The 27,093-nt window shown below is 40.0% G+C and overlaps 1 protein-coding gene across 3 annotated transcripts in view; it reads left to right on the top strand.

Moving 5' to 3' along the window:
• Nucleotides 1–9,415, top strand: part of Upf2 (UPF2 regulator of nonsense mediated mRNA decay) — a 111,228-nt gene extending 101,813 nt beyond the window's left edge. For 2 of the 3 annotated variants that reach the window (XM_076831783.1, XM_076831784.1), the window contains exons 20-22: nt 2,198–2,339; nt 2,862–2,982; nt 8,139–9,415. In XM_076831783.1, the coding sequence (XP_076687898.1) occupies nt 2,198–2,339; nt 2,862–2,982; nt 8,139–8,148 (273 nt within the window). In that variant the 3' untranslated portion in view covers nt 8,149–9,415. Of the gene's footprint in view, nt 1–2,197; nt 2,340–2,861; nt 2,987–8,138 lie in introns of those variants that run through there. The other variant, XM_076831786.1, reaches the window with a different exon arrangement.
• The last annotated feature ends 17,678 nt before the right edge of the window (nt 9,416–27,093 follow it).

Raw genomic sequence — 27,093 nt, 5'->3', positions numbered from 1 at the left:
CTTTTTAAAAAGAATAAAGAGTAAAAATCCAGTGCTGTGGAGTGGTATTTTCCCCCTCATATCAAGAAGGAAGATTTCTCTTTGAAAGGGCATAGTAAGATTGGGTAAAATTAAATAATGTCAGAAGGAATAATCTACTTTAAAGAGTCCCAGTCTTCAGATAGAAACTAATTATATCTTTGAGGACTGAAAGAACTTATATATGTAATTGTAGAGCAGTTGTCATTAAGATTTTTGGCCTTTTTCAAAAACAAGTAAAAACTGCTTTCTGAAATCTAGTCCAACAAACTTGATGTATGATTCTAGGATGAGGTTTTAAACAGATGGTTTTAGTCACTAGGAAATTTAAAAATGCCAATTGATATACCAGTATGTGCTTACTAGCATAACTAAAGTTAGGAAGACTGATTGTGCCATGTTTCAGTAGGGATGTGAAGGAACTTAACTCAGTTGGACAGTTCCTTAAAAACTAAAACACTGAAACAGGTATTTCCAGCTATTCCATTCCTAGCATGTTAACCCAAAACTAGAAACAACCCAAATGTTAACCAACAGGTGAATCAATAGTAGGTCTGTTTGTATAATGTAGTGCTAAAGAGTGTGTGTTGGATGATTCCACTTATCTAAAATTTTTAAAAAAGCAGAGAAATCAGTAGTAAAAGAAAGCAGGTCAGCAGCTGCTAGCTAGTGGGGTAGAGAAAGAGATGGGTTACAAAAGTTAGAGGTGATTGATATCCTCATTGTCTCAAGTGAGGAGAGATTTTCTTCAGCGTCTACCTACAGAGAAATTCATCAAATTACATCAGACATACTTCACAAAGGTATTTTGGATTTGGTTTTGAGTTTTTGCCATGCTGGGGATCTTCCCCACAGCCTCACACATACCAGACATGTGCTCTACTACTGAAACACACTTCTAAAACACACTTTTTTTGTTTGTTGGCTTTTTCCTTTTTAATGGCTTTGAGCTCTTTAAAAAAGAAAGTGATTCTTGAAAAAAGTTAGTACTAGACTCCTTAGAGAAAATTCTCTAAAGCTAAGCACATTGGGGAGAACCAGTGAGGTTTAGTGGGCGCCTTAATATTTTTATTTTGATAGGTGAGATTTTTGTCTGCTGATATAAATATAAAATGCAGTTAGTTGGGTTTGTAGATATATATATATTTTTTACCTTAGTGGATGTATGTGGCTTAGTATGTTTATATTCTGGGTATTACATTTTAAGGGGAGGGGAACATTGACTAACTGAAGAGCATTGGAAAAAAGAATGCCAAGAGGGAACATATGAAGTAATACAAAAAAATCAAACTTGCAAGTCAATCTCAATTGAGTCAGAACTTACACAATGTTAAGCTTTACATGATTTTAAAGATGCCAGCATTCAGGAGGCACAGATCAAGCAGAGAGGTCTGGGATCCTGCACACAGCTTCCTCTGAACCCTGACTTTGCACAGATATGGTCAGGATGAGTTCTCTTCATTAAGACATGCACAACAGAGAATTTAGGTTATGAAACACCTCCATTTTGTGCTTAGATGTTAGCATAGCTTACTTAACATTTTCTAGGGAGTCAAGACCCATAAATTAATGGATTTTTTTTTTTTTTAAATCTAGGTTTGTTTGCCATATGCAGTCCTATGCCAGGAACATCCCACTAAAAAACAAAGGCATTTCTAGACAAGGGCTCACTCTCTCCTTTTAACAGAACTGTTTAACTTAACAGTTCTCACTTAACTCTTTCTCCTTTCAAACATCACAGCTGTCTTCAGAAATATGAAGTCCTAGTAATGTTGAAGATGGACTAGATTTCATGTAGTTCGTGAGGTGGGTAGAAATGATAGGAGGTGGATTCCAGTTTCCTGTAGAAGTCTTTCTGACAGCCCTACATGATGGGTTCTACAGAATGAAAAATCATTCCTTGTTGTTAGAGGTATGTTTCCAAATAGGATACACTAAAGAACTTCTGCTTTTCATGGAGATTAAACTGGTAGACTTTTACTTCTCATCCAAATCTGATGGATTTTGTCTACTAGAGTAATACTACTATTTCTTTTTAGGTGTTCTTATAAAACTGTTGATGTACAGTGAAAGAAAAACTTATTTTCAACTTGCTATTTTATTTGAAGTCTGTTTTTTCTTCTGGTTTCCTCGGGGTATTTCTGATCTTTGGTTTTTGTTTTTGTTTTTTCTCTCTCAGTTTAAAATACTTAATGTGCCCATGTCATCCCAACTTGCTGCAAATCATTGGAACCAGCAACAGGCAGAACAAGAAGAAAGGATGAGAATGAAAAAGCTCACACTAGATATCAATGAGCGGCAAGAACAAGAAGATTATCAAGGTATGAAATCATTCATAAAAGAAATAGGAAATTTTTATGCTTCTTGAGTGCTTGAAATATAGTTTTATCTCATTCTGTCTCCATTTTCCTCTGACTTATTTGTAAATTAATAATATAATTTTCATCTTATTTTTCTAACTCCATAATTCAGATAGATTACCTACTGGTATCTGTGTTTGCAAGTGAGAGGATAATTTTTTAACCAATGTAGACTCTCTCCAAACACTATATTATTAGCTGTCATTGTATACTGCCTCTTAGGCTTTTTAATTGTCTCTTAAGGCACTTAATGTAATGACCAAATTTACAATAAGGAAACATTGGATACTGAAAGAATCTCATCTCTTGATGGTTCTTTTAGTACCTTACAATCATGATAGTCTGTATAATGGTCACTTTTCTATAGTCATTTACCTGATAATAAGGACTGATAAACTTGATCTCCCTAACATTTTATTTGCTTCACAGATAGTGTACATTTATAAGAGTTAACAGCATTTTCTTTTTTGATCCTAATCATAGAAATGTTGCAGTCTCTTGCTCAGCGCCCAGCTCCAGCAAACACCAATCGTGAGCGGCGGCCTCGTTACCAGCATCCAAAGGGAGCACCTAATGCAGATCTAATCTTTAAGACTGGTGGGAGGTAAAAACAGCTTCTCCCTTAGCTTGCTCGCTCCCTCCCCTTCCCCTTCCCCTTCCCTTTCCCCTCCCTTTCCCTTCCCTTTTTGTAATATCCATATGAATAAATTAAATAATTCTGGATTATACTTACAGACAAAAGCCTAATTATTAGCAAAATAGAAAAGTTCTTTGTTGAAACCTGTTTTGTTGCTGCTAAATGTACAAACTATTAGCTTAATGGACATTGACAAATGTTAGTTTCTTGCTTTTGCAGTTTTTTTTGAAAGTAGCTTTAGCTAGGTATGGTGGTGCACACCTGTAATCCCAGTGACTCAGCCGAGAGGCTAAGACAGGAGGATTGGGAATTCAAAGCCAGCCCCAGCAATTTAGCAAGATCCTAAGCAACTCAGCAAGACCCTGTCTCTAAACAAAATACAAAAAAGGGATAGGGATGTGGCTCAGTGGTTAAGTACCCCTGGGTTCAGACCCTGGCATTAAAAAAATAATAATAATAAACACCACATCTTAAAAATAGCTTTAGGCCTTGAGTATATAGCTTAGTAGTAAAAGCATTTACCTAGCATGTGTGAGGCCCTGGGTTTAATCCCAGTACCCACCCACCCCCCCCCCACCCCCTGCGCCAAAAAAAAGTAGCTTTAAATATATGCTATAGTAGTTTTGATAATATATGTTGCCTCTTATCATCAGAAACTAAAAATATTAGAATATCTTATCTTGATATTTTTATCAACTTCACTTTTCCATATTGCAGTGTAACATCTCTGAATAGCACATTGTCTTTATTTATACCTAATTCCTTTTCTATTCAGATATTAGTATCTTTTTCTAATTTTTAAATGTGGGAATATCAGAATCTTATAGAATTTGTAAGTATGAAGTTTGATGACATAATGGGTATCTGCAGTAGCATATATTCATCTGGTACCTACCAGGTCCAGCCCTTCATTATTAAAAAAATTTAAAGGAGAAGAAAATCCTCAAGGTTAGAGTTCATTGAGAAAACAGAGTACTACCTGTACTTGAAAGCTAATTCTGTCCTACTCATTTATTCTGCTTATTTCTATTTATTCTATTTATTCAAATATGTCATTTGTGCTATTTATTCAAAGCATTTTTCAGGCAGTAGGGAACAAAGATAAATATGAAGAAACAGATGTGTAAACGTAATTAGTATAATAGATGTATATGTGGTATGCCCTACTTAGTTTGCTACCAACATTATTCAGTCATTTCTCCAAATTCTTTAACTTTCTATTTTCCTTTCCTCTTCCTCCAATTTCCCTTTGGAAGAACCAGCCACATTTGCTCTTTTCCTTGCCTCCCAATCATTGTGTGACTTACCCTACCTTTTCAGTGAAACGGCCTTCTCTGGGGTCCCTAACCATTCCTTGAGCAATATCTTTGTAGCACTTTGCATTGTGGGCCCTTCTGTTTTCCTCCATATACTCTTTCATTTGCTTCTATGACTTCTAGCTTCTGATTTTCCCCCTTTTCTCTGACCCCTCTGATTCCTACCTGACTTTCAGCTCCTTTATGCACACGCCCTACCTATAGATGTCCAGATTCCTTGGCTTTTTTTCCTATCCTTCTACTGTCTGTAAGGGGTCATCCTTTCTATGACTTCATTACTGTGCAGATCTCCAGCCCAGACCTCACACTTGAGTTTCTGCCTGTCTGGGTGTGCATCTCTGAAACAGAAACCTCAGTGTGTGCCTTGTTCCTGCCCTGTTCTAGCTTAGTAAACAAAAGCACTACTATTGTCCATACTAGGAAAGGGGGTTTCATTTTGTAGTTCTCCTTCCCCCTCAATTCCCTGATCTGGGTAATAACCCTCTGCATTCTAATACTAAAAGGTTCTCAAAGGTGCCTATTTTATTCTGCCCCACTACCAAGACTCTAGATCAAACCACTGTCACCTCACATTTGGATTACTGCTGCAATCGCTTCTTGGCCTTTGGGCTAAGATAAGTGTAGATAACTGCAGCTACCTCATCTACTTCTTAGTCCGTTTCAGCCACATCCAATTCATTCTCAGTGTCCTTTCTAAGATGCAAATCTGCCATCTGACTATATGAGCCCTTCTGCTTAAAATTCATCAATGACTCCTTATGGCTCGTAGAATAAACTTCAAACTCTTCAGCTTGGTTAGCAAGGTATGACATGCATGCATATACTTAAATTATTTGCTTCATCTCTCGCAGTTCCTTTCCCTACTCCTAACCAGCTGGTCTTTTAACTACCTATTGTTCTTACTGTCCTATTTTTGTCTTTCTCTGGAGCAGTCTCCTGCTTTTCTTCCTGGATAACTCCTGTTCCCCCTTAAGACCCACCTTGGTATTCTCAAGACTGACATAGATCAGTGAGGATATGTTGTCTTAATTCACTATATTTCCACAGACTGTGTCCTATTTATTTACCTGCTAGTTTGTCTCCATTCTCCATGAGATTAAAGACTCAGGGTGGGGGGCATGGACTGCAATTTACATTTAGTCATTTAATAAACTTTCTTCTTTCAGTTCTGCTCCCAAGTTCTTGTTTTCCATTTTTTCTGAGTTCCAACCCTTGAGCTAACCTCTCAACCTGTTTTAAATTTTGTCTTAAAATTGTAACTTAAAAAAAACAAATCCTAACCTGTCCATCATCCTTTTGAATGGCACTCTGTAAAGGATAATGAGTGCTATTTTCATAGGCAGTGTTTCTAAAACATAGGTATGGTTAAGCATTGTAAAATGGTCAAATGCATAAACATGAGTTTTTGAGCGTTTTAGAGTACCACATGTTCTCTGCCATTTTTAAACTTATTTTAAGTGAAGAAATATAGTCATTTTAAGAACAAACTGATGGGATGGAATGGTGATTGGGTCTTTATTTTCTTCTGCTTACTTTGGGCCAGACTTAGCTTTAGTGGAAGTGTGTATGGAGCACTGGCATCATCAGTAGCTTAAGTAGAGTATGCTGGAGGGGAGTACCTATGTGAAGGGGGACGGGGGGACCTTGAGTCTGTGAGTAAATGTGAGGAACTGGTTTCAAATTGATTATTAATGTGGCTGGTGATTTTTTTAAAAAAATCAATTAATGTTGGTAATGTTATGTGTTAGTAAAAGGAAAATTAATTTGAAAACTAGTTATTCAAGTAGTTGAAATTTTTTTACCTATGGATTTTGATAGGCTCCTAATATTATAGAATGATTTTTATGTTTTCTAACCAGAGGATCTTATCAGAGGAATGTAAAATAAAACTTCAGCCTTTTAACAAATTACAGGTATTTATTTTTAGTGAATAAGATGGTGGTTGTGTTGAATAAGATGAAATTGTTCTTCAGTTTTTCTGTAGTGCAGAACAAGATTCTTTTCTTCTCCAGTAGGGTTGACAATCTGAAACTTTGCATCTTTGGCAAGAATTGCTGCTTATATGGTTTAGATGCTACAAGGTCATATGGATTATTCTGTCACTTCTCAAACTTTTAAAATACATATAAATCATCTAGAATAAAAAGGAAGGTTCCGGTTCATTTCTGTTCAGCTCCCAGGTGATATCAGAGCTGCTGGTGTACAAACCACAATTAGAATAGGAAGGATTTATACACAGTTTTGGTGGATTTTGTGTGTGTGTGTGTGTGTGTGTGTGTGTGTGTGTGTTATTTTTGTTATGTTTTATTTTGATTTTGAGATGGGGTCTTGGTATATTGCTCAAGTTGGTCTCTTAAGCTTGAGATGTTCCTACCTCCAATTTACCAAGTGCCTGACACTGTAAGCACATGCTACTGCATCTAGCTTGCTATTTTTAAAAAGATATGTATGCCCTTATTGTATGTTAAATAAGTGATAGTTTTGGTATAGAATACCTCCTAGAATAACATATAATACAAAGTATATATTGTAAGTGCTTTTTAAGCTCTTAGTATTTTAATCATTCAGAGTGAGTATTTTCCTACAAAGCCAGTCAGGTGACAGACACCTTACACTATAACTAGTGATAGAAGCATATCTTACTTAGCAAAGATTTTCAACATTTTTTCCTTTCATTCACTGTTTATTTAAAGTATTTTGTGTTAGACAGCTGCTTTGTCTTGACTTCAGGAGAAACTCTTCCATCTTTTTGTTCTTTCATTGGGGACATGATTATATCATTGATATTTTTTCATATTTATTTCACTTCTGGAAGAGTTATGGGGACAGAAAACTGAGGATATGCTTTCCTATATTTGCATTTTATTCCTTGAAATTGTCTTGCTCATATAACTTGTTCTGTGTAAAACAAACTTTGAGTCTCTAGGAAAGTGCCATTGACTGAATGACTTTAAACTTCAGAAGTTTGTTTTCTTAAAGTTTTGATGGCAGGAAATATGAGACAAAGGTCTGAGGCTATAAGGAAGGCTGTTCCAGGCCTCCTGTGTGGCTCTTGGGGTTTGCTGGCAATCTTTGGTATCCATTGGCTTATAGGTGCATCGCTCTGATTTCTGAGACATTCACATGATCTTCACATGACATTCTTCATGTGTTTGTGTTTTTTTTTCTTTTCTTTTCTTTTCTTTTTTTTTTTTTTCCAGTACTGGTAATTGAACACAGGGCCTTTCACATATTAGGCAAGTGCTCTTGCAGCTGAGGTACATCCCCAGCCTGTGCATAAGGATATAATCATTGTATTGGACCAGAGACCATCCTACTCCACTATTGCCTCATCTTAACTAATTACATCTCCAACAGCTGTTTCCAAATAAAGTCACATTTGAGATATGGGGGGGTTCAAGTTAAGCAAATGAATTTTGAGGATATACAATTCAACCATAACACAAACTGAATTCTTGACACTTTAGCAGTTAGTCACAGAGAAGATACAGGAGCCACCTCTTGCAATTATTGTCAAAATTGTTCCTGTTTTGCTCTTAAAAAAGACTTAACTTAGATGGGGCTGGGGTTTTGGCACAGTTGTAGAGCACTTGCCTAACGTGTGAGGTGCTGGGTTTGATTTTCAGCACCACATATAAATAAATAAAGGTCCATCATCCACTAAAAATTTTTAAAAATTAAAAAACGAAACAAAAAGACTTAGAGAAATCACCAGGTGATAGTTGGTAGTATTTGAGAAACACTTTCTTGCCCCAACTTTGCCCTGAAGCAGTAAGGTCTCTAACATCACCCTGTTTGTACCTTTAGGAGACGTTGATCCAGCAGCACGTGTCATTTCATTAGGTCCTGTATCTGATGTTGTGGATAGTGGAGTCCTCCAGCAATTGAATGAGAGCAGTGGACACATCTCAGCATGTCGGTCTAGAGAGTTGCGAATCTAAACCTGGGACAGGCTGGGGCCATGAGGCAGAAACAGCAGCCTCTGCCAACACCGGAACAAGCCCACGCTTCCAGACAAGGCGGAAAAGGCCTTTTGTAATGGAAATCACGTGAGGGTTAATCTTCTCTTGAGAATGGCAGTCAAGAAATGAGATGGTTCACTTGACTACTGAGCAGTTACACCAGGAAGAGCAGCAATGAGATGACTGAGCCGGAGAAGAAATGGTTGCGATGATAATGGTATGGGGGAAATGAACTTGAGTTTTGAACTTGATTTGAGTTACAGTGTCTGAGTTGAACATCCCATGTTGGAAGAAGATACATTTGGGGGCTCCAGGACTACAGTAGAAAAGTGTAGAGCAAGCAGTAAAATCTTCTAGTAAAAACTTACATGCAGGACAACAAAATGATGAAAGTTATCCAAATACCAGATAATCCACCAGGAAGGCCTTTGTTTAGGAAATTGTTTCAAAAGGAACAAGGGATGAGGGAGAAAAATCTGTTTTATCCATCAGAGCCAGTGATATAAAATTGCCTATTAGAGTGAAAGAAAAATGTGAAGACATTAGTACAAAGAGCATTATTCAGATGGCTTAGACAAGTCTGATACCAGCCTAAGAACAGGGATATAGTTGAGCCCATTGTAAGTATCATTGAAAACAAAACGTGCCAGTCAGCATGTCACAGAAAATGAGCGAAGGACAACAAGAAATAGATCAGAATATTTTGTTGACCTTCATGGGTTTACAGCCTCTGTCTCTAAACAAAATATGGAAACAAGTAGAGCTTTTATTTTGCTTTTGTTTTCGTTTTGTTTTGTTGTTTTGTTTTCCCCCCACTAAATAGAAAAGAGGGTTCTTAGTCTGTTTCTGACAATCTGTTAATTTATTAGGATAGTTGTCTTTCGTTTGCTTTCCAATAGGCATAGTAAATTTAGTTAAAGAGCACATCTGTATGCTACAACTTGATTACATCTTTTTTTCTAGCTATTTTGCATTTTTCTTTTACCACGTTTCAGTTTCTGCATGTAGATTTAAGAAACAAAACTTGTAAAGTTGTAACATTTCACATGGAAATGCTGCCCAATCTTCACCAGCTTCAGAAATCTGACCTTTGCCGATGCTGCAATAAAGTGTTGTAATTTAGATTTGGTGTGGTTTATTTTATTTGGTTTGGATTTTGGAAGCCTGGACAGTCATGCTCTCTGGGTTTATAAAACATTCTCAAAGATACTTTCTTGAGCATTTCACTGCTAGTATTTCTTTCTCCCTCAGGATTCCCTATGTCCTGACCTTCTCAGGTGCCTCAGTTAGTTTACCTTTGGTTGTATACGATACATAAAGTCACCCGTGGGGGCTGGGGATATAGCTCAGTTGATAGAGTGCCTTCCTAACATGCACAAGGCCCTGGGTTCAATCCCCAGCACCACCAAAAAAAGTCACCTGTGCAATCTAGTAGAATTAATATTTTTAAAGTAGGGTTAGTACTGATTAATATGGAAAATGCTGGCACTGCATGTTTAGCCTGAGGCAGGCAGCATTGATGGTTTACCAAGCATGGGCAGCAGAGATGGGGAGAGCACCACAAGGCAGGCCAGTCAAGGAACTGCAAGAATCTCTGCTTTCTGTTTCCCAGTGTTAATTCTAAGGTTGACTTATGTAGTCCATACCAAATTACTATGATCACTATTGCTAAAACTTATAAAATCTAACCGATAGTCATAATTTGAAAGGAATTATAATAGGCTTTTAACTTTTTAAAAAACTTCTGAACTTTCCTTAAGGAGGGAAGCTTATCCTCTTATCACCACATTCATCACTGATCTCTATAGTGCTACTTTCTATTCTTTTGTTGTGAAAAATGACTTACAAGTTTTTTTTTTATCAACTTTGTATCATATTTTCTAGATTTAAATTTTTTGCAGAGAGCCAGAGATCACTCCAAATTCACTCTTTATAATATATAATGATGATCAAGGTAGAAATCATAATGATAATCAGCTATGTGGTGGTAATTCATCTTCATTCATTCACCTTTTATCTAAAGAAAATAACATCACTTCATCTATGATGTCTTGAGAACCATGAAGAATGTATACCAAATAAGATTCTTAGCAATGTTGCAATAATATTCATTAGATCACTATAATAAAGATAGGTTACTGATGTTAAAAGATTATCCATATGTTAAGATAGAGTTTATGCCAGCCACCAAGAAGTTTATAGATGTTTTAAAAACTAAAAGGAGAACCTCCTGATTTTGGAAAATGCTGTGACTTTCATAAATTTATCATAACTTTTTCCCCCTATGATCCACCAAAGGTGAGCAGGTGTTCACAAATTTGCCACACTTCCTCCTTCCTTTAATTCTGTAATCCCTCCTTGAGGATTGGGCTGAAGAAGCTCTCAGGGCAGCCTAAGGTTGTAGCTCAAGGTAAGTCTCTGCTTTCATAGGAGAGCCTTTTGGGTGGGCACATTTGTGCTCTGACTTCACTTAGAGCTTCTACAAACTTGACCTATTTAAAACCAAGCAGCCGGGGCTGGGGATGTGGCTCAAGCGGTAGCGCGCCCGTCTGGCATGCGCGCGGCCCGGGTTCGATCCTCAGCACCACATACAAGCAAAGATGTTGTGTCTGCCGAAAACTAAGAAATAAAATATTAAAATTAAAAAAAAAAAAAAGAAAGAAAAAGAAAAAAAAAATAAAACCAAGCAGCCAACCAGAAGGAAGGTTGAGGAGGTGTACAGTGGCAAGAAAACCAAAAAAGGTTGAGAAAACTGGGCAAAGCAAGGCACAAATAACATGAAAGAGGACATAGGCTTCTTGGAGCCAAAACCCAAGTAGCCCAATAGACTAGTTGAGTATTGGTCCTAGAATAAATAGAAGATTAGTACTGGGAGAAAGGTTCATTTTGTAGATGAGGAATCATCCCGAGAGATACAATGACTTAACACCCTTCAGTATAAGATGATTAGGAATTAAGGATTCAGAATTTTTATGATAAGCAGAAATAACTCTACTGTAGGAAAGAAATAGTGTAGAGAGGTAGGTCTCAGGTTTCCTAACTGACTACATAGTTAATCTTCATAGTATAATGAAAAACTACAGATAGATATTACAAAGGCAGAACTTGAATATATTTTTGGTCCCCTTCTAAATTGTTTTTTTTTGGGGGGGGAGTGGTCTTTTTTTTTTTTTTTTCTTACAGTACTGGGGTTTGAACATGCTAAACAAGTGCTCCATCACTGAGTACATCCCATGCTTTTTTAATTCCGAGACAAGGACTCATTAAAATTGCCCAGCCTGACCTCAAACTTGTGATCCTACTGCCTCAGCCTCCCAAGTAGTTAGATTATAGGCGTGCACCATTATACCCAGATAAAATGGTTTTAAAGTTTTTTATATATTCAGGGGTAAACTGAGCCATGCAGAGTTTCATTGTGTTATTTATTTGCAAATGAAAGAGACTAAATTTGAATTTTTAAATGCAAAGGATGTTATCAGAATCTTAAAGTATGAAACCAAGCACAGGAATTATCACTGGGCTTTAGTACTAAATGAAGTCAGAAAAAAATTTTTTTCTCTGCTACTCCACTTTTTCTTCCACTTTTTCTTCCTCCTGTACTAGTCAGCTCTAGCTACTATAACAAAATACCACCACAGACTGAGTGGTTTAAACAACAGAAATTTGGTTTTTTGGGTTCAAAGGTTGGATATACAAGATTGAGGTGTCAACTGGGTTGGTTTCTCCCGAGGCTGGCCTCCTTAACTTGCAGAGAGTGGTCTTCTCACTGTTCTGCTATAGCCTTTTCTTTCTGCACAGCATCTCTGGTAACTTTTATTTATTTATTTATTTAAAATTTATTTTTTTGGTACCAGGTATTGAACTCAGGGGCACTTGACCACTGAGCCACATTCCCCAACCCTATTTTGTATTTTATTTACAGACAGGGTCTGTTGCATGAGAGCAGAAACTTTTGTGACTTCACTATTCCTAATACTAGCTTTGAACTCGAGATCCTCCGGCCTCAGCCTCCCAAGCTGCTGAGATTATAGGCATATACCACCACACCCAGTTATTCCACTTCTTACAAGGACACCAATTTTAATCTGAGTTACTTGGTGTTAGAACTTCAACATGAATGTAAGAGTCAGGGTGACAGGTGACACAATTTGCTCCATAACATACTATAAACTGGTCATCAACATCTCCTGGGATTTATATCAGGCGCAGAGACTGACTTGGGTTTTGCAACCAAGTCTAAATATCCAAGGATCTGCTAGCCCAGTTTGCCTCAGTGATCTGATGCCAGGAGTCATCCCAACTATTGAAAAGGAGGGATTTTCCTATAGTAGGTTATTTCAAAATTTTAGATGTGAAGTTTCCCATATAAAAGTTTAATTTCTAAAATTTGATTTTTAAAGAACTTGAAATACTTTATATATACAACTTCTTTTTCCCTTGCATTTTTGGTCCCAGCATTTAGATTAATGCTCAGACCAGTGTTTAGGTTTAGTTTGAATAGAAGTAAAATAGATATGAAATCATTGTAAAAATAAAAATTTAAAAGCATGCTATATAGGAAATCAGTTATGGCATTCTTAATTTAAAACAAATTTTTTTTTAATCTTTGGAAGTTCAAAGAAATTCAGTTATTTGCAATCTCAGTAGACATGCTTCTTTCTGGGAGGAGTAACTGAAAATTGTTGTGTAATTATTCAAATGTTTGTTTCCTTGGAAGTTGTCCTAATACAGTTTCTGTGAAAAAGCATCAAATTCCATTGCATGTATGCAAGTACTTTTTTTTTTTTTTTTTTTTTTTTTTTTGGTACCAGGGTTTGAACTCGGGTGCTTGACCACTGAGCCACATCCCTAGCCCTATTTTGTATTTATTCAGAGACAGGGTCTCACTGAGTGGCTTAGCACCTTGTCATTGCTGAGGTTGCATGCCTTGTGATCCTCCTTATACAAGTACTTTTACTCTTTGGCTTCCTATATGATACTGAAAAGCTTTTTTAGGTTGTTTAGTCAGTTTGATGTCAGATTCTTGGACTTAAACCTTCAGATGAATACTTGGAGAATGTGGAAGACAAAGATTCATTGACCCTATACTCTATACTAGGCACTATTGTAAGTATTGGGAATGGTGAAGTCACAAAAGTTTCTGCTCTCATGCAACTAACATTCTAGCTGGGAATCAAATCAGCGATTTTGTGAAATGAAGTAATATTATCTATAAAGTGCTCATTCCAATGGTTGGCGTGTAGAAAGGACTGTTTTAGTGGTCGATGCTGTTACTAGTATTCCTTTTTATGTGTGGTATTTCCTGGGAAAAATAACTATGCTTTGCTACCTTGGCTCATGCTACCTGCCTTTCAAATTTTAATTAAATCACCACCTCTTCTAAGAAAACTGGCCATCCTGCCCTCTTCCTGGTTTTATTGAAGGACCCTCTTGAGTATCCTCAAAGGTGCCCCTCTGCCTACTGGCTCACCCTGGGGGTAGACATGAATTTAACTCAGCTGTTGTTTTACAAGAGATGAGCACAATCCACATATAGGTGTATAAGGTTAGGAATAGGGGCCTCCTTGTTCAGTGCTTAAGAAATGCTTTCCCTTCTGGACAAGAGATTTTTAAGGAATCTGCTATATCCCAAGGAGTGGGCTTGGCCACATTCTAAAGCACTTGCCCCTTCCTTTTTTGGAACAGAATTACTGCATTTGACCCAAAAGCTGCCTGACTCAATTTGCTGACGAGTTCTCCCTTGTCTAGTCTGGCTTGCCTGTTGAGCTCAGGGATTTGGAAAGTAGAAGCAGATACATTGGTTTGTCTTCTCCAGTTCACATTGACTCTGGATGGCAGTATAGCAACTTAGAACCTGCTCTAGTCACTGCTATCAGTAAATCGCCTTGTCTGGACCTATGGACAGAGCAGCATTTTAATATTGTAAACTATTGGCTTTATAACCTATGAGATGAACAGGTGGCTCTCGTTGACCTTTGTCATTAGGGATCACTCAGGTCTGGAACATTGTTTACATACATAGAAGACCAGAGGCAAGAAATACATAAAATAACTTTTACATTTAGAGGAATGGTGGAGGGTCCAGGCTGGCCGTAGGCCCACACCAGCTCCAGCACCTCCCACCTTCATGACCTTAAGTAGTTATGGACCGCTCCTCAGTTTCCTCATCTGTAAAGTGGGGATAACTTAATGGGATTGAACGAGGAATTAATGGGATAATGGACATGAGAATCTTAGCACAATGACTGTTATATAGTAAGTGCTCCAGAAAGGTTAACTGTGCACAGTATTACTACCTCTGTGTCTATGTGCCTCATTAAGTATTTTGTGCAAATGAGCCCAGAAAGCTGTGTCCTTGAAGGTCTCATAACCCTTCAAGTGTGCAGAGTCAATATCAAGTTAAGACCTGGCAGCCGAAAATCACACAAACAATTACAACAACTATATTACCCATAGAAAAATGCGTCTGAACAGCAGTGGGAATGCTACCCTTCAGGTGAAACTGCTGAGCCAAGTTCTGGTTTCTTGCCAAGTAGAAAAATAATGTTCTCATCTCCCTCAGAGATCCTTGCACACTTAAATTCAGGCATAAAACTTATTTTTATTCATTAAATTTTCTTTTCCTGTGTGCCTCTTCTCTCCCAGTAACACAGGGCTGGTGGCTTATTTGAATACGAAGAAAAAAAAGTGGCATTCCCAGTTTTTTATCACGGTAGCTTCTGAATACTCCAGGCTACCCTGCCAAGTACAGGCTGTTGGGTCAAATCATCTCAGGGATTCTTCACACTATGAGTGGGGGTCAGGATCAATAAAAATCCAAGATGCCCTTTGGAAGAGATGGGGGTCCTTGAAACCCCAGAGGCTAACAGATTTTTCTTTCAGCCTACAGAGTGGACCAGGAAAATACTTGAGAGTTATCTTGAGACTCAGTATTTTTGCCAAGCTTCCTTGAGAAGGAATTGGCAAAGAATGAGAAGAGAGTAAAACAGGAAGCAGTTTTGAAATAAGCAGAATTGTTCCTTAATCAGTTTCGACCACCCACTTGTGCACCTAGCCTAAGGGTATGCAGAAATTCTTAAATCAATAACCCATGTTAACTCCAATTTTTATGTTACCAGGGCATGTGTATTAAAAATCAAGACCTAGAGGAATTGTGAAGAATGGTTCACATCCTTAGTAACTTGTAATCTGGTTCAAAGCCACTTCTGGAATGTACACATTCAACCTTCAACAGAGGACCAACCACCTAACTACCCTCTTTCCCAGGGATGCTGGGTCTGAAGTTAGGTAAAGCTGCATTTAAATTTTGGTTCTACCACTTCCTGGGTAAGGTTTTTAACCTAAGACTTTTAACTTATTTGTACCATGAGAATAAATTCCTAATGTTACAGGAGTTTGTGAGAATTGGATACAAAGCATTCATTCCATCTGGGTGAGGTGCTGCATGCCTGCAATCTCAGCAGCTCTGGAGGCTGAGGCAGGAGGATCACGAGTTCAAAGCCAGCCTCAGCAAAAAGCAGGGTGCTAAGCAACTCAGACCCTATCTCTAAATATAATACAAAATAGGGCTGGGGCTGGGGATGTGACTCAGTGATCAAGTGCCCCTGAGTTCAATTTCCAGTACCAAAAAAAAAAAAAAAAAAGCATTCACTCAATACTTAACTACACACTAAGCTAAAGTTACAGTGAGATGCAAAACAAAAAGACCAGCTTCTATGAGTTTTACGTTCTAGAAGGAAGCAACATATGAGCAGTGAGGAAGAAGACTCTCAAGCAGAGGTAAGTGATGGTTGCTGGATCCTCTCCTGTACTGCCCAGCCCACTTTTGCTGAGGACTTGTTCCTGGAGCTGCTAGAAATGTGTTTGGCCTGTGGCTTTTGGCTGCCAGCCCCGGGGGGTGGTCTCAGCTGCCAACTCAGCCAGAGATTGCCTGGAAAGGTTTCATGCAAACAGTGATCAATGCACACAAGTGACCTAGCTGTCCTTGGCCCAAGTCAGGGTGCTTCTGAAGGGCTATTTTAACCATGGAGCTCCTGGGTTCTGTCATTGGGCCCAAAATGACAGCTCAGTGATTGTCTAATTGGGTCTGTATAGGAGTCTCCACTTGAAGAGAGAGCAAAGCCCAGACCTGAACAGCAAGGAGTCAGCCCTTGGATGAGGATGCATACTCCAGGTAAAAAGATCAGAGAGAAACGAACAAGCCATCTGAACAGCCATGCAGAAGGGTGGAAGAGTGGGAGAAGAGGTCTGAGAGGCAAGGCCTATGTCGGATAGGGCTTTGTAAGCCAGAGAAAGAAATTTGGATTTTCTTTGAAAAATGGTAGGATTTATTTGACCTGATTTTTTAAAATTATTACATTATAGTTATACATAATATTGGAGTTCATACTGACAACATAGTCATACAAACATGGAGTAATATTTGTTCCAATTCAGTCTCCAGTACTTCCCCTTTCCCTCCTGCTATTATCTTTCCTCTACTGGTCTTCCTTCTATTTATTTACATTTTTTTTTAAATTAGTCACATCATTCATATATATATATATATGACTAATTTATATAATTAGTCATATATATATATAAAGGTGAAATTCACAAGTATTTTCATATATGTACATAGGATAGTTTGGTCCACTTCCTTCCACCATTCTTCTCTTTTTGTTTCCCTCCTCCCTCTGCTTCAATCACTATCTTCTACTCCACTGGTGCCACCCCCTCCACCCACCCATATTTGCTCTAGCTTCTGGATATGAGAGAAAACATTCAACTCATAACTTTCTGAGTCTGGTTTATTTCACTTAGCATGATGTTCTCCAGTTCCATCCATTTACCAGCAGATGCCATAATTTCATTTTTCATTATGGCTAAGTAAAACTCCGTTCTATTGTGTTTATATGCCACGTTTTCTTTATCCATTCATCTGTTGACATGCATCTGGGCTGGTTCCTTAACTTGGCTGTTGTGAATTGCACTGCTATAAATACTGATGTGGCTGTATCATTATAGCAGCTGATTTTAGATCTGACTTGATTATAAGGAATTTCTTTAGCTTGCCAGTGGAGAGGAGGCTGTAAGGTAAGAATGAAATTGGAGAGACCAGTGAGGAGCCTATGGTAAGATTTTGGACAAGGGACCATGGCAAATGACAGTGGACAGAAGACAAATTCAAGATATAATCTCCAAGTAGATGTAATAGACCTTGAAGATAGATATATGTAGGAAGATGAAGGGAAGGGTTTCTGGCATGTGTGGAAAGTTCCCAATGGTATCATTCATTGAGAAGAAGCGCTTGCTGAAGTGTCTCACTTCTATTCCTGTAGTTTGCATAACCTGGCATCATGCCTAATGTTTTTACAGGCTGCCAGTGAAAATGACCATTGCCAGATAGACCTGATTTCTAGAGACTTCTGAGTCTGCAGGTGGGCATACAAAGATCTTGCCAGGGAGTTAAAGAGATTATGTGCCCTGAGAAAGGAAAAGGAGGTGTGTGTTGCCGTTGGGGGTCGAGAGAGACATGACAAATTACTATAAAACCATGCCACTTTAGTGGCCCAGGCCTTGCCCAACTTTTTGGGACTCTTGATCCTGGGGCTTGAGGAATGAAGAGAATGTCTCCTACAGGGACAGAAACTGCATGAGAAAGGGGTTGACTGTAAGCTGATACTTCTCTATTCTGGCTGACCTGGGTTTTCCTTTCCTTTCAATTTGACTTCTGTTTGTTTGCTGGTTGGTGTTTTGCATTGTTCATGCAGGAGGCTTAGGAGACACAACCCAAGAGGCCCAGGCTGACTATGACTGTGCATATTGCACACCTGGATCAGGCAGGACTCCAACCACAGCCCACTGCTGTCCCCCCAGACATCTGAACCTCACTTGCCAACTGTCTGGCTGCCTGAAGGCGCAGGGAAACAAATTCTTTTTCATGAATTATGCTATTGGTATCATGTCTAAGAAACTCTTTGCCTAGCCCTAGGTCCCAAAGATTTTTTGCTATTTTCTCCTAAAATTTTAGTGTTTGATATTCTATGTTAAAGTCCATGATCCATTTTAAGTTAATTATCATATCAGGTGTGTGGTTTAGATATAGGATTGTTTGGTGCCTATGAATATCCAATTGTGCAGCCCACCTTCCTCCCTTGAACTGTTTTCATACCTTTGTCAAAAGTAATTTGAGGGGGCTGGGGTTGTGGCTCAGTGGTAGAGCGCTTGCCTAGCATGTGTGAGGCATGGGTTCAATTCTCAGCACTACATGTAAATAAATGAATAAAATAGGGGTTCATCAATATCTAAAAATATTTAAAAAAAAAGATTTGTTGAACATACTTTTGTGGTATTCATGTCTCTTCCATTGATCTCTGTGTCAAGATTGTGTTAGCTAACCTCGTTCTTTTGGTTTTCCATGTAAATTTTAAGCTGTCCATGTCTGTAAGATATCTTGCTGGAATTGTAATAGGAATTGCATTATTATGATGATCATTATTATTATTTTGAGGTACTGGGGATCAGACCCAGGAACTTTCACATGCTAAGCAAGTGTTCTACTACCGATCCCCAGCCCTGTATTATTATTTTTGATGCTGTTATGAATGGAATTATTTTCTTTTTCCCCCCCTTTGAATTTTTTTTGTTAATATACATATTTTTAGTTTTTTCACATTTTTTATTGGTATAATTATACATACTGGTGGAATTTGTTGTTACATATTTGTTCAAGCCACATGTAACAATATAATTTTGTCAATATCACTCCCCAGTATTTCTCCTTTCTCTCCCTTACTCCCTCGCCCAATCCCTTTCCTGTATTCTACTAGTCTTTGTTGTTCATGAGACTCCCCTCCACACACACACACACACACACACACACACACACTCTCACTCTCACTCTCTCTCTCTCTCTTTTCTTTCCTTTTTTCTCTCCAGCTTTCACATATAAAAGAAAACAGGACTCTTGACTTTCTGAGTTTGACTTATTTCGCTTAACATAAGTTCTGAAGTTCCATCCATTTTCCTGAAAATGACAAAGTTTCATTCTTTATGGCTGACTGAAACTCCATTGTATATATGTATGTATATCATTTACATATATCACACTTTTTTATCCATTCATCCATTGATGGCTGGTTCTATAGTTTGGTATTGTGAATTGTGCTGCTATAAACATGGGTGTGTGTGTATTGCTATAGTATGATGACTTTAATTCTTTAGAATAAATGCAAAGGTGTGGTATAAGTGAGTCATATAATAATTCCATTCCTAGTCTTTTGAGAAATTCTCATACTGATTTCTATAGTGGTTATACTAATTTACAATCCCATAAACAATGTAAAAGTGTTCCTTTTTCTCCATATCCTCTCCAGCATTTAATATTATTTATATTTTTTATGGCTACCATGAATGGAATTACTTTCCTAATCTCATTTCCAGATTGTTCATTGGTAATTTATAGAAGTACATTTTTACATTGATCTTGTATCTTGTCACATTGTTGGACTCTTTGATTATTTCTAGTAGTTTTTTATGGGTTTCTTAGGATTTTCTTCATACAGAATTGAGTTTTCTACAAATACAGACAGTTTTACTTCTTTCTAATCTGGTTGCCTTCTATTTCTTTTTCTTACTCAATTGCACTGGCTAGAATCTCTAGTACAATAATTAATAGAAGTGTTACGTGCAGCTATCTTTTCTTGTTCCTGGTCTTGGGAGAAAAGCATTCCATTTTTATCCTGCAATATAAGCAAATTAAGGCTGGAAATGTGGCTAAGTGATAGAGTGCTTACCTAGCATGCATGAGGTCCTGGGTCCAATCCACAGTCTCACAAAAAGAAAATTTAAAAATAAAAATATGCAAAACCATATGCCCACCAACGACTGGGATCCTGAGAAAGGGGAGGTTGCTGAAGGCAATTTAGGAAGTCTTCCTTAAGAAGAGGTGAGAGGAGGACAGGCCCAGCAAGGGTAGGAAGTTGACGAGTTTATCCTTATAATACTGGAACTGACTGCCAAAGAGGAGGGACTCAGGGATACTGATTCTAGTGCAGCTTTGTGCATCCTCTGATGGGATAGATCTACTCTCCTTCCCCACTGTAACTATAAGAAGGATGTCCATACAGGCTCCTGTGCCCATCACAGGTTGTATCTCATTCCCTATCACTCTGACTGGGGACAAGCAGGCAGGCAAACTGGGATGCTCTCCACCCTTCATAGGAAGAAAGCCAGGACCAAGTCAGTGAAACTCTTGCCCCAGGGTGCCTGATGCAGTTGCTACCAAAAGAGATCCTGAAAACCTTCTTCCTGTGTTAAAAATTAAGCCTTTGTTCCTTTGTCCATTAACCCATTTCTTTGATGAATGCATTTGGACAGCATGGGCATGTGTGAGGCATCTGGCAAGGTACAGCATAGCAAGAGATGAATTAACAGGGACTTTATTCACCAAGTGTTTGTCACTTATAGCAGAGGGATGACTCTCAAATACACTTCAGGGAACAACATGAGCTCTGGGACAAAAAAAGAGGCCGAGATAGGCTGGGGTAGGGTTTGAGATTCTGCTTTTCTGGCAAGCTCCTAAGTGAGGCTGGTACTGCAGGTCTGAGGGTCACACTATTTGTAGCCAGGCCACAGAACACATCTGATATGATTTGGCTGGAGAATAGTAGGAGAAAAGAGCTGGAAAAGTAGGTAGAGGCCAGATTCCAGGCTGAGGAGTTTGAACTGTATTTGGCAGGCAACACACAACCTCTGAAGGTATTTGGGTCATGAAGTGATCCAAGCCTGACAAAGGAAGATTAGTCTGGAAATCATTCAAGAAGAGATTGGAGCAAGGTCAACCAGAAACACAGTGATTTGTCATCTACCCGCCCACCTTTTCCTCCACATTCCTACTCATCCATTTATCCACCCACCCCATCCATTCACCATCCACTAGTGTTTGTTAATGCATATTCCTGGAGAAGGATAAGAGAACCCGGGGCTGGGGTTGTGGCTCAGTGGCAGAGCGCTTGTCTAGCATGTTCAAGGCCCTGGGTTTGATCCTTAGCACCACATAAAAATAAATAAATAAAATAAAGGTATTGTGTCCAACTGCAACTAAAAAAAAAAAAAAAAATGAATGTTTAAAGAGAGAGAGAGAGAGCGCCCAATCTTTCTCCCCAGGGATCCCAGAGCCTAGTGGGATCAATAGCCTCATATTATGGGTGTAGAGTGGTACAGGAACAAAGACACCTAGCAAGAACACCTGGCACACTTGAGGAGGGCAAGAAGCTTCCTGAAGGAGGAGAACTTCGGAAACTTTTGAAGAGCAATGGGAGTTGTTTGGGTAAGAAGAGTTGGGTTAGATGAAACTACTTGAGCAAAGGCTGGACATGAAAAGTGGCACAGTGTGTACAGGTACAGCTGTCGGAGCTTCGGGCTAATATAGTAGAGTAGGCCGGAAAGGCATACTAGTCAGGGTGCCTGCTTGCAACCAACAGAACTGGTTATGGTTATGTCAGTGTATTGGTAGCTCATAGAATTGACCTGAAGTTTGGAGAAACAGCTCAAGCAGGAGCCCAAGGTCCTGGTATATCCCCATCTCTCTGAGGACTATCACCAAAAGAGAAGGGTATAGTCAGCCAAGATGACCAATGGCCATCATCAGAGGCAGTGATAGTAATTGGAATCCAGGATGTTTAGACCCCCAGTCCCCATGGGAAGTGCTTCACACAGATCATCACATGGGCTTCTTCCTAAATACAGGGATGAAAAAAGTAAACTTAAAAAAGTTGGAAATTTGCCCAAGGTCACCCAGCTGCCAAAGCACTGAAGGCTCTAGAGCTGAGTTCATTGGACTTGAAAACCCAGGAGAGTAAACTGCAAGGGGACAGTGCTCAAGACTACTCAGGGTGAGTTTGGGCAGGTCCAGACTCACAGGAGTCAAGGGTCTGGGGAAGACACAGTAGCAGTGTCATCCCCAGGGGCTCTGATGTAGATGTGATGGCCACCCTGCGACAAAGATGCTGGGGTGGGAGGGAATGTGCAGCTTCAGGCAAATGAAACAGCCAGGTGGAGGAAAAGCAGGCAAGCCAGGAGCAGAAGACATTTAACCTGCCCTGGAGATGTGCCCAGGTTCCTAGGAAACAAATGGGAGAGAGGTGAAGGCGCCTGTGCAAGAGGGTTGGAGTGGAGAACAGCTGTGTGTAGAGGACTGGACTCAGGAATCAATCGTTCCTTCATTCTGTGACTGGGGAGAGGTGGGCTAAGACAGTTAAATGCCTTGCAGGGCAGTGCATTGGGCCAAAAGATGCAACAGCAAACCCAGCACAGTGGCACACACCTGTAATCCCAGGAACTTGGGAGGCCAAGGCAGGAGGATCACAAGTTTAAGCCCAGCCTCAGTAATTTAGCGAAGCACTAAGCAACTTAGTGAGACCCTATCTCAAAATAAAAAATAAAAAAGGCTGGAGATGTGGCTCAGTGATAAAATGCCCCTGGGCTCAATCCCCAGTACTATATTTTTTTAAAAAAAAATGGAACCAGTAAGGTTTGGAAGAGGACCCAAAGCACAGACAGGGCAGCAGTACTTGGAATAGATGGCCAGGAAAAGGGGTGTAGGGAGAAGAGCAAGGGATTCAGGGACAGAAAGGCCTGTAGGAAGGTACAGTTTGTTGGACATTGGGCCCAACTGCACACCCAGCAGAAACACTCCACATACACAAGTACTCTCTCTCTCTCCATCTGCTGTGATTGGAATGTGTCCCCCACATGTGTTAGAACCTTAATTCCTTCACAGGAGCATGTTGGGAGATGTTTGGGGTCCTCATGGCCAAGCCCTCATGAAGGGGTTAATGCCTTTCTCACATGAGTGAGTTCTTCCTCTGCATGACTAGGTTAGTTAGCTTGAGAGCAGGTTTTCATAAAACAAGGCTGCCACATACTCTGTTTCCCTTCTGCTTTCTTCCATGTGTTGAAGCAGCACAAGTCGGCACCACACTCATAGTCTTCAGGGCCTCCAGCATCAGTATTCTGTAATAACAGGAAAATAAAGCTGGGTATGCTGGTATGTCCCTGTGTTTCAGCTACTCAGGAGGTTGAGGCAGGACGATCTGTTGAGCTCAGCAGTGTAAGACCACCCACTCCGCCCTGGTGACTTCTCTGTGAAGCAAGAGGCTAGGGTGGAGTGTGGAGTCAGTCAGCAATGGCAAACACCCCACAGAAGTACAAACTAGTTCCTGGAGATGATACCTGAAGCCAAGTCCCCATTGAGACTCTCTGGAGAGGCTGGGGTTTGCTGGTTTCCCCATATGGCCACAAGCCATTTTTGTGACTCAAAGGTGGTAGTGGCCAGGAGGCACCTGGCACAGCCTTCCCTCCAACCAGGCTCTGCATCACAAGATAGCTGGTCTCGAGGAGCAGCTGATTAGTCTACATGGACGTCTCTAACCAAGGTCCAGAGGCTGAGGATTTAAACCACAGACACTTTCTCACACTTATAAAGCCTGTGAATTCAATACTATGGTGCCAGGGTTAGGCTCTGAAAGGCCTCCCTCTTTGATTTGCAGATGCTGTACCTGCACATGGTCTTTCTTCAGGGCTTAGAGTTGGAAGGAGCCTTCTGGGGTCTCTTCCTTTTCTTATAAGGACATGAATTTTATTCAGTTGAGTCCCTAGCGTATGACCTCATTTAACCTTAATTACCTTCTTTAAAGTCCCATCTCCAGTATAATCACATTGGAGATTAAGGCTTCCACCTGAATTTGGGGAGGACACAATTTATTCTATAACAAGGCCCAAGAGACCCTCTAGTTCATCCCCTTTATTTTACCAATGGGGAAACCAAGAGATTTTTTTTGAAGGTCACACAACTGGTAAGAGGCCCAGAATTAGAAAAACAATGACTTCTGACTTTTGTGGTGTGAGCAGTAGGTGTGTCCTTCAAGAGCAAGTCTCTGTTTACATAAAAGGCAAGAGTGGAGGGGAGCAGGCCCACCTGAAACCTGAAGGATTTAGCTGAGACCTTGGGAGACTTCCCATTTGAAAACATTGTGTCACTGGAATGTATGGATGATGGCAGTCTGTGGGATTTCTTCCTCTAAAAATGTCAGAGAGCTTGGCAAAATTTGGGCAGACAGTTTGGCCAAGCTTGGGAATAGACCTCATAACTCTAAACTGCTTAAAGATTCTTCTAAAGTTTCTGCAATAGTGATTAGGGAACTACTGAACTGCAGCCTCCTAAATGCAGAAGTCTTGCCAGGAGGAAATAGGCACAGAAAAAATTTTCTCTGTGCATATCTTTGGCTCAGGAACTTGATCTTAGGGGTGAGGGCAGGGAGCAGGCAAAGGCTGTTTACCCTGATTGGGTAATGCAGATAAGTGGCTCTTTCTGTTTGCATTTGCAAATGGGGTAACTGGGGACAAAGTTTTGGTGGGCAAGGTCAGTCCCAGAGTAGGCTGGATCAATTGAGAGAAGCTGGCCACCCTGGTCAAGGTCCACCACTGGGAGGCAGATCCCAAGAGCTGTGTGTGGGAGTGGAGCCTGAGTCCAGTTAAGGGCCTGTCCCCACTGCAGGGGGCCTTGTCCTCTGCCTCCTGCTCACTTGGACTCACTTCAACATACCTCTGAATGCTCTGTACTGATTCAGGCCAAAAAGACTTTTTTTTTTTTTTTTTTTAGAAAATGATTGTTTTATTTTTTGAAAATTATGTTTTTATTTAATTTTTTCTTTTTTCTTTTTGGTACTGGGGACTGAATTCAGGGGCACTCAACCACTGAGCCACATCCCCAGTCCTATTTTGTATTTTATTTAGAGACAGGGTCTCACTGAGTTGCTAAGTGCCTCTCCATTGCTGAGACTGGTTTTGAACTCACCATTCTCCTATCTCAGCCTCCTGAGCCGCTGGGATTACAGGAAAGCACCACCCTGCTCAGCTGAAAATTATGTTTTTAAAAAAATATTTTTATCAAAACAAATGCCAAGAAAAAAGTTGTTATTAAAAAAAAATGAAGGCAGGTGTGGTGGTAGACACCTGTAATCCCAGCGACTTGGGAGGCCGATACAGGAGGATCCCAAGTTCAAAGCCAGCCTCAGCAAAAGTGAGGTGCTAAGCAACTCAGTGAGACCCTATCTCTAAATAAAATACAAAATTCCACCTGGGCCACACCCATATCGCTTGAGCCACATCCCTATTTACCTTTTTCTTTCACCAATTTACCATTTTCTTTCACCAGGTCTGAGAGGGCCCTCCCTCTGGCTCCTGCCTTGAGCCACCCGGTGGAGCAGCGAGGCTTACTCAGGACTAGCAGGAGAGAGAGAGAAAACACTCCAGGGAGTGGCCTTTTATTGGGGAACAAGAAATTCAGGGGAAAATTCCATCCAATGAAATCGAGGGGGACAGCATTCCAAGGTCAGGGTCAGTGATTGGTCTCAGGGTCAATGGTCAGTCACACCCCCACACGGATGGGCTCTTGCACCTAGAGAGGGTGGGGATTAGTTCCGACACAGTTTAGCCAGAATGCCTCACACCCAATCAGGGAGGTGCCCAATCACGTGCGAGAATGGCTTCCCACACAAAACAGGGCTGGGGATATGGCTCAATGGTTGAGTGCCCCTGAGTTCAATCCTTAGTACCAACCTCCCCCGCCCACCCCCCATAAAAACAATGAGTTTGGGGGCTGGGGTTGTGGCTCAGAGGTAGCGTGCTTGCCTAGTATGCATGAGCCACTGGGTTCGATCCTCAGAATCACATAAAAATAAAATAAAGATATTGTGTCCACCTACAACCAAAAAGTAAATATTAAAAAAAAAAAAAAAAAAACAACCACGAGTTTTGACCAGGTGCAGGTGTAGTGGAACATACCTATAATTCCAGCTACAATGGGAAGTTAATGCAGAAGGATCATAATTTCAAGACCAGCCTGGGCAACTTAGTAAGACCCTGTCCAGAAAATAATTTAAAAAGAAAAAAAAAATTGGGGCAATCACTTTCATAGCCACAAATACCACATTAGGGAAAATAAAAATGGAGACATGCCTTGTCAGTGTAGTATTGTCCTCTTAAGCATGGTCACTCTGAAATGGTATCAGAACATGGTCTTTAGAGAAGTCACATCAACAAGGTATAACAATGAATCCGTTTGTTCTCAGTATATAGCCTTATTGTGAGCTTTGTTCAATATTTCCTGATAAAACCATTGCTCCCTTCAGAAAACAGGAAAGAAAGGGGAGTCAAGGGGCAGCTGCCTACCCCAAACCTATCCTGTCACAGCTAGAAGAAATAGAGACAACGAACTTTTTACAAAACACAAGCCAGCTCTCTGGAAACAATGCTTTTTAGGTTGGGAGTCCATACTCCATCCAAATCACACCTGCAAGGAAGCTCCCCCCCACCCCCATGGAGGCCCTGTGAAGGCACAGCACAGAAGAACCAGGACTGATAGGAGTGGTACTCCCAGGGTCTCCCTGCCCACCTTCCAAGGATGAGTGACGTGAGAAGAATCCAAAAGGGAACATGTCATGTCCAGTGACCACAGGATCCAGCTTTATGCTGTCTTTTTTTTTTTTTTTGGTGGGTGGGGAGGGGAGGGTGGTAACCAGGAATTGAACCCAAGGCACTTTTAACAAGAGCCACATCCCCAGCCCTCCCCTCCACTTTTTTTTTTTTTTTTTTTTTTTTTTTTTTTGACATAGCCTCACTAGTTTGCTTAGGATCTCACTAAGTTGCAGAGGCTGGCTTTGAATTTGAAATTCTCCTACCTCAGCCTCTGGAGCCACTGGCATTATAGGCATATGCCACCCCGCCTGGCTGTAGTCTTGATTTCAAACACTCAG

The sequence above is a fragment of the Callospermophilus lateralis genome, chromosome 13 (genome assembly GCF_048772815.1).
Source record: "Callospermophilus lateralis isolate mCalLat2 chromosome 13, mCalLat2.hap1, whole genome shotgun sequence".
Lineage (NCBI taxonomy): Eukaryota > Metazoa > Chordata > Mammalia > Rodentia > Sciuridae > Callospermophilus > Callospermophilus lateralis.
Note: the sequence above shows the minus strand (reverse complement) of the source record. Positions and strands in the feature narration are given on the sequence as shown.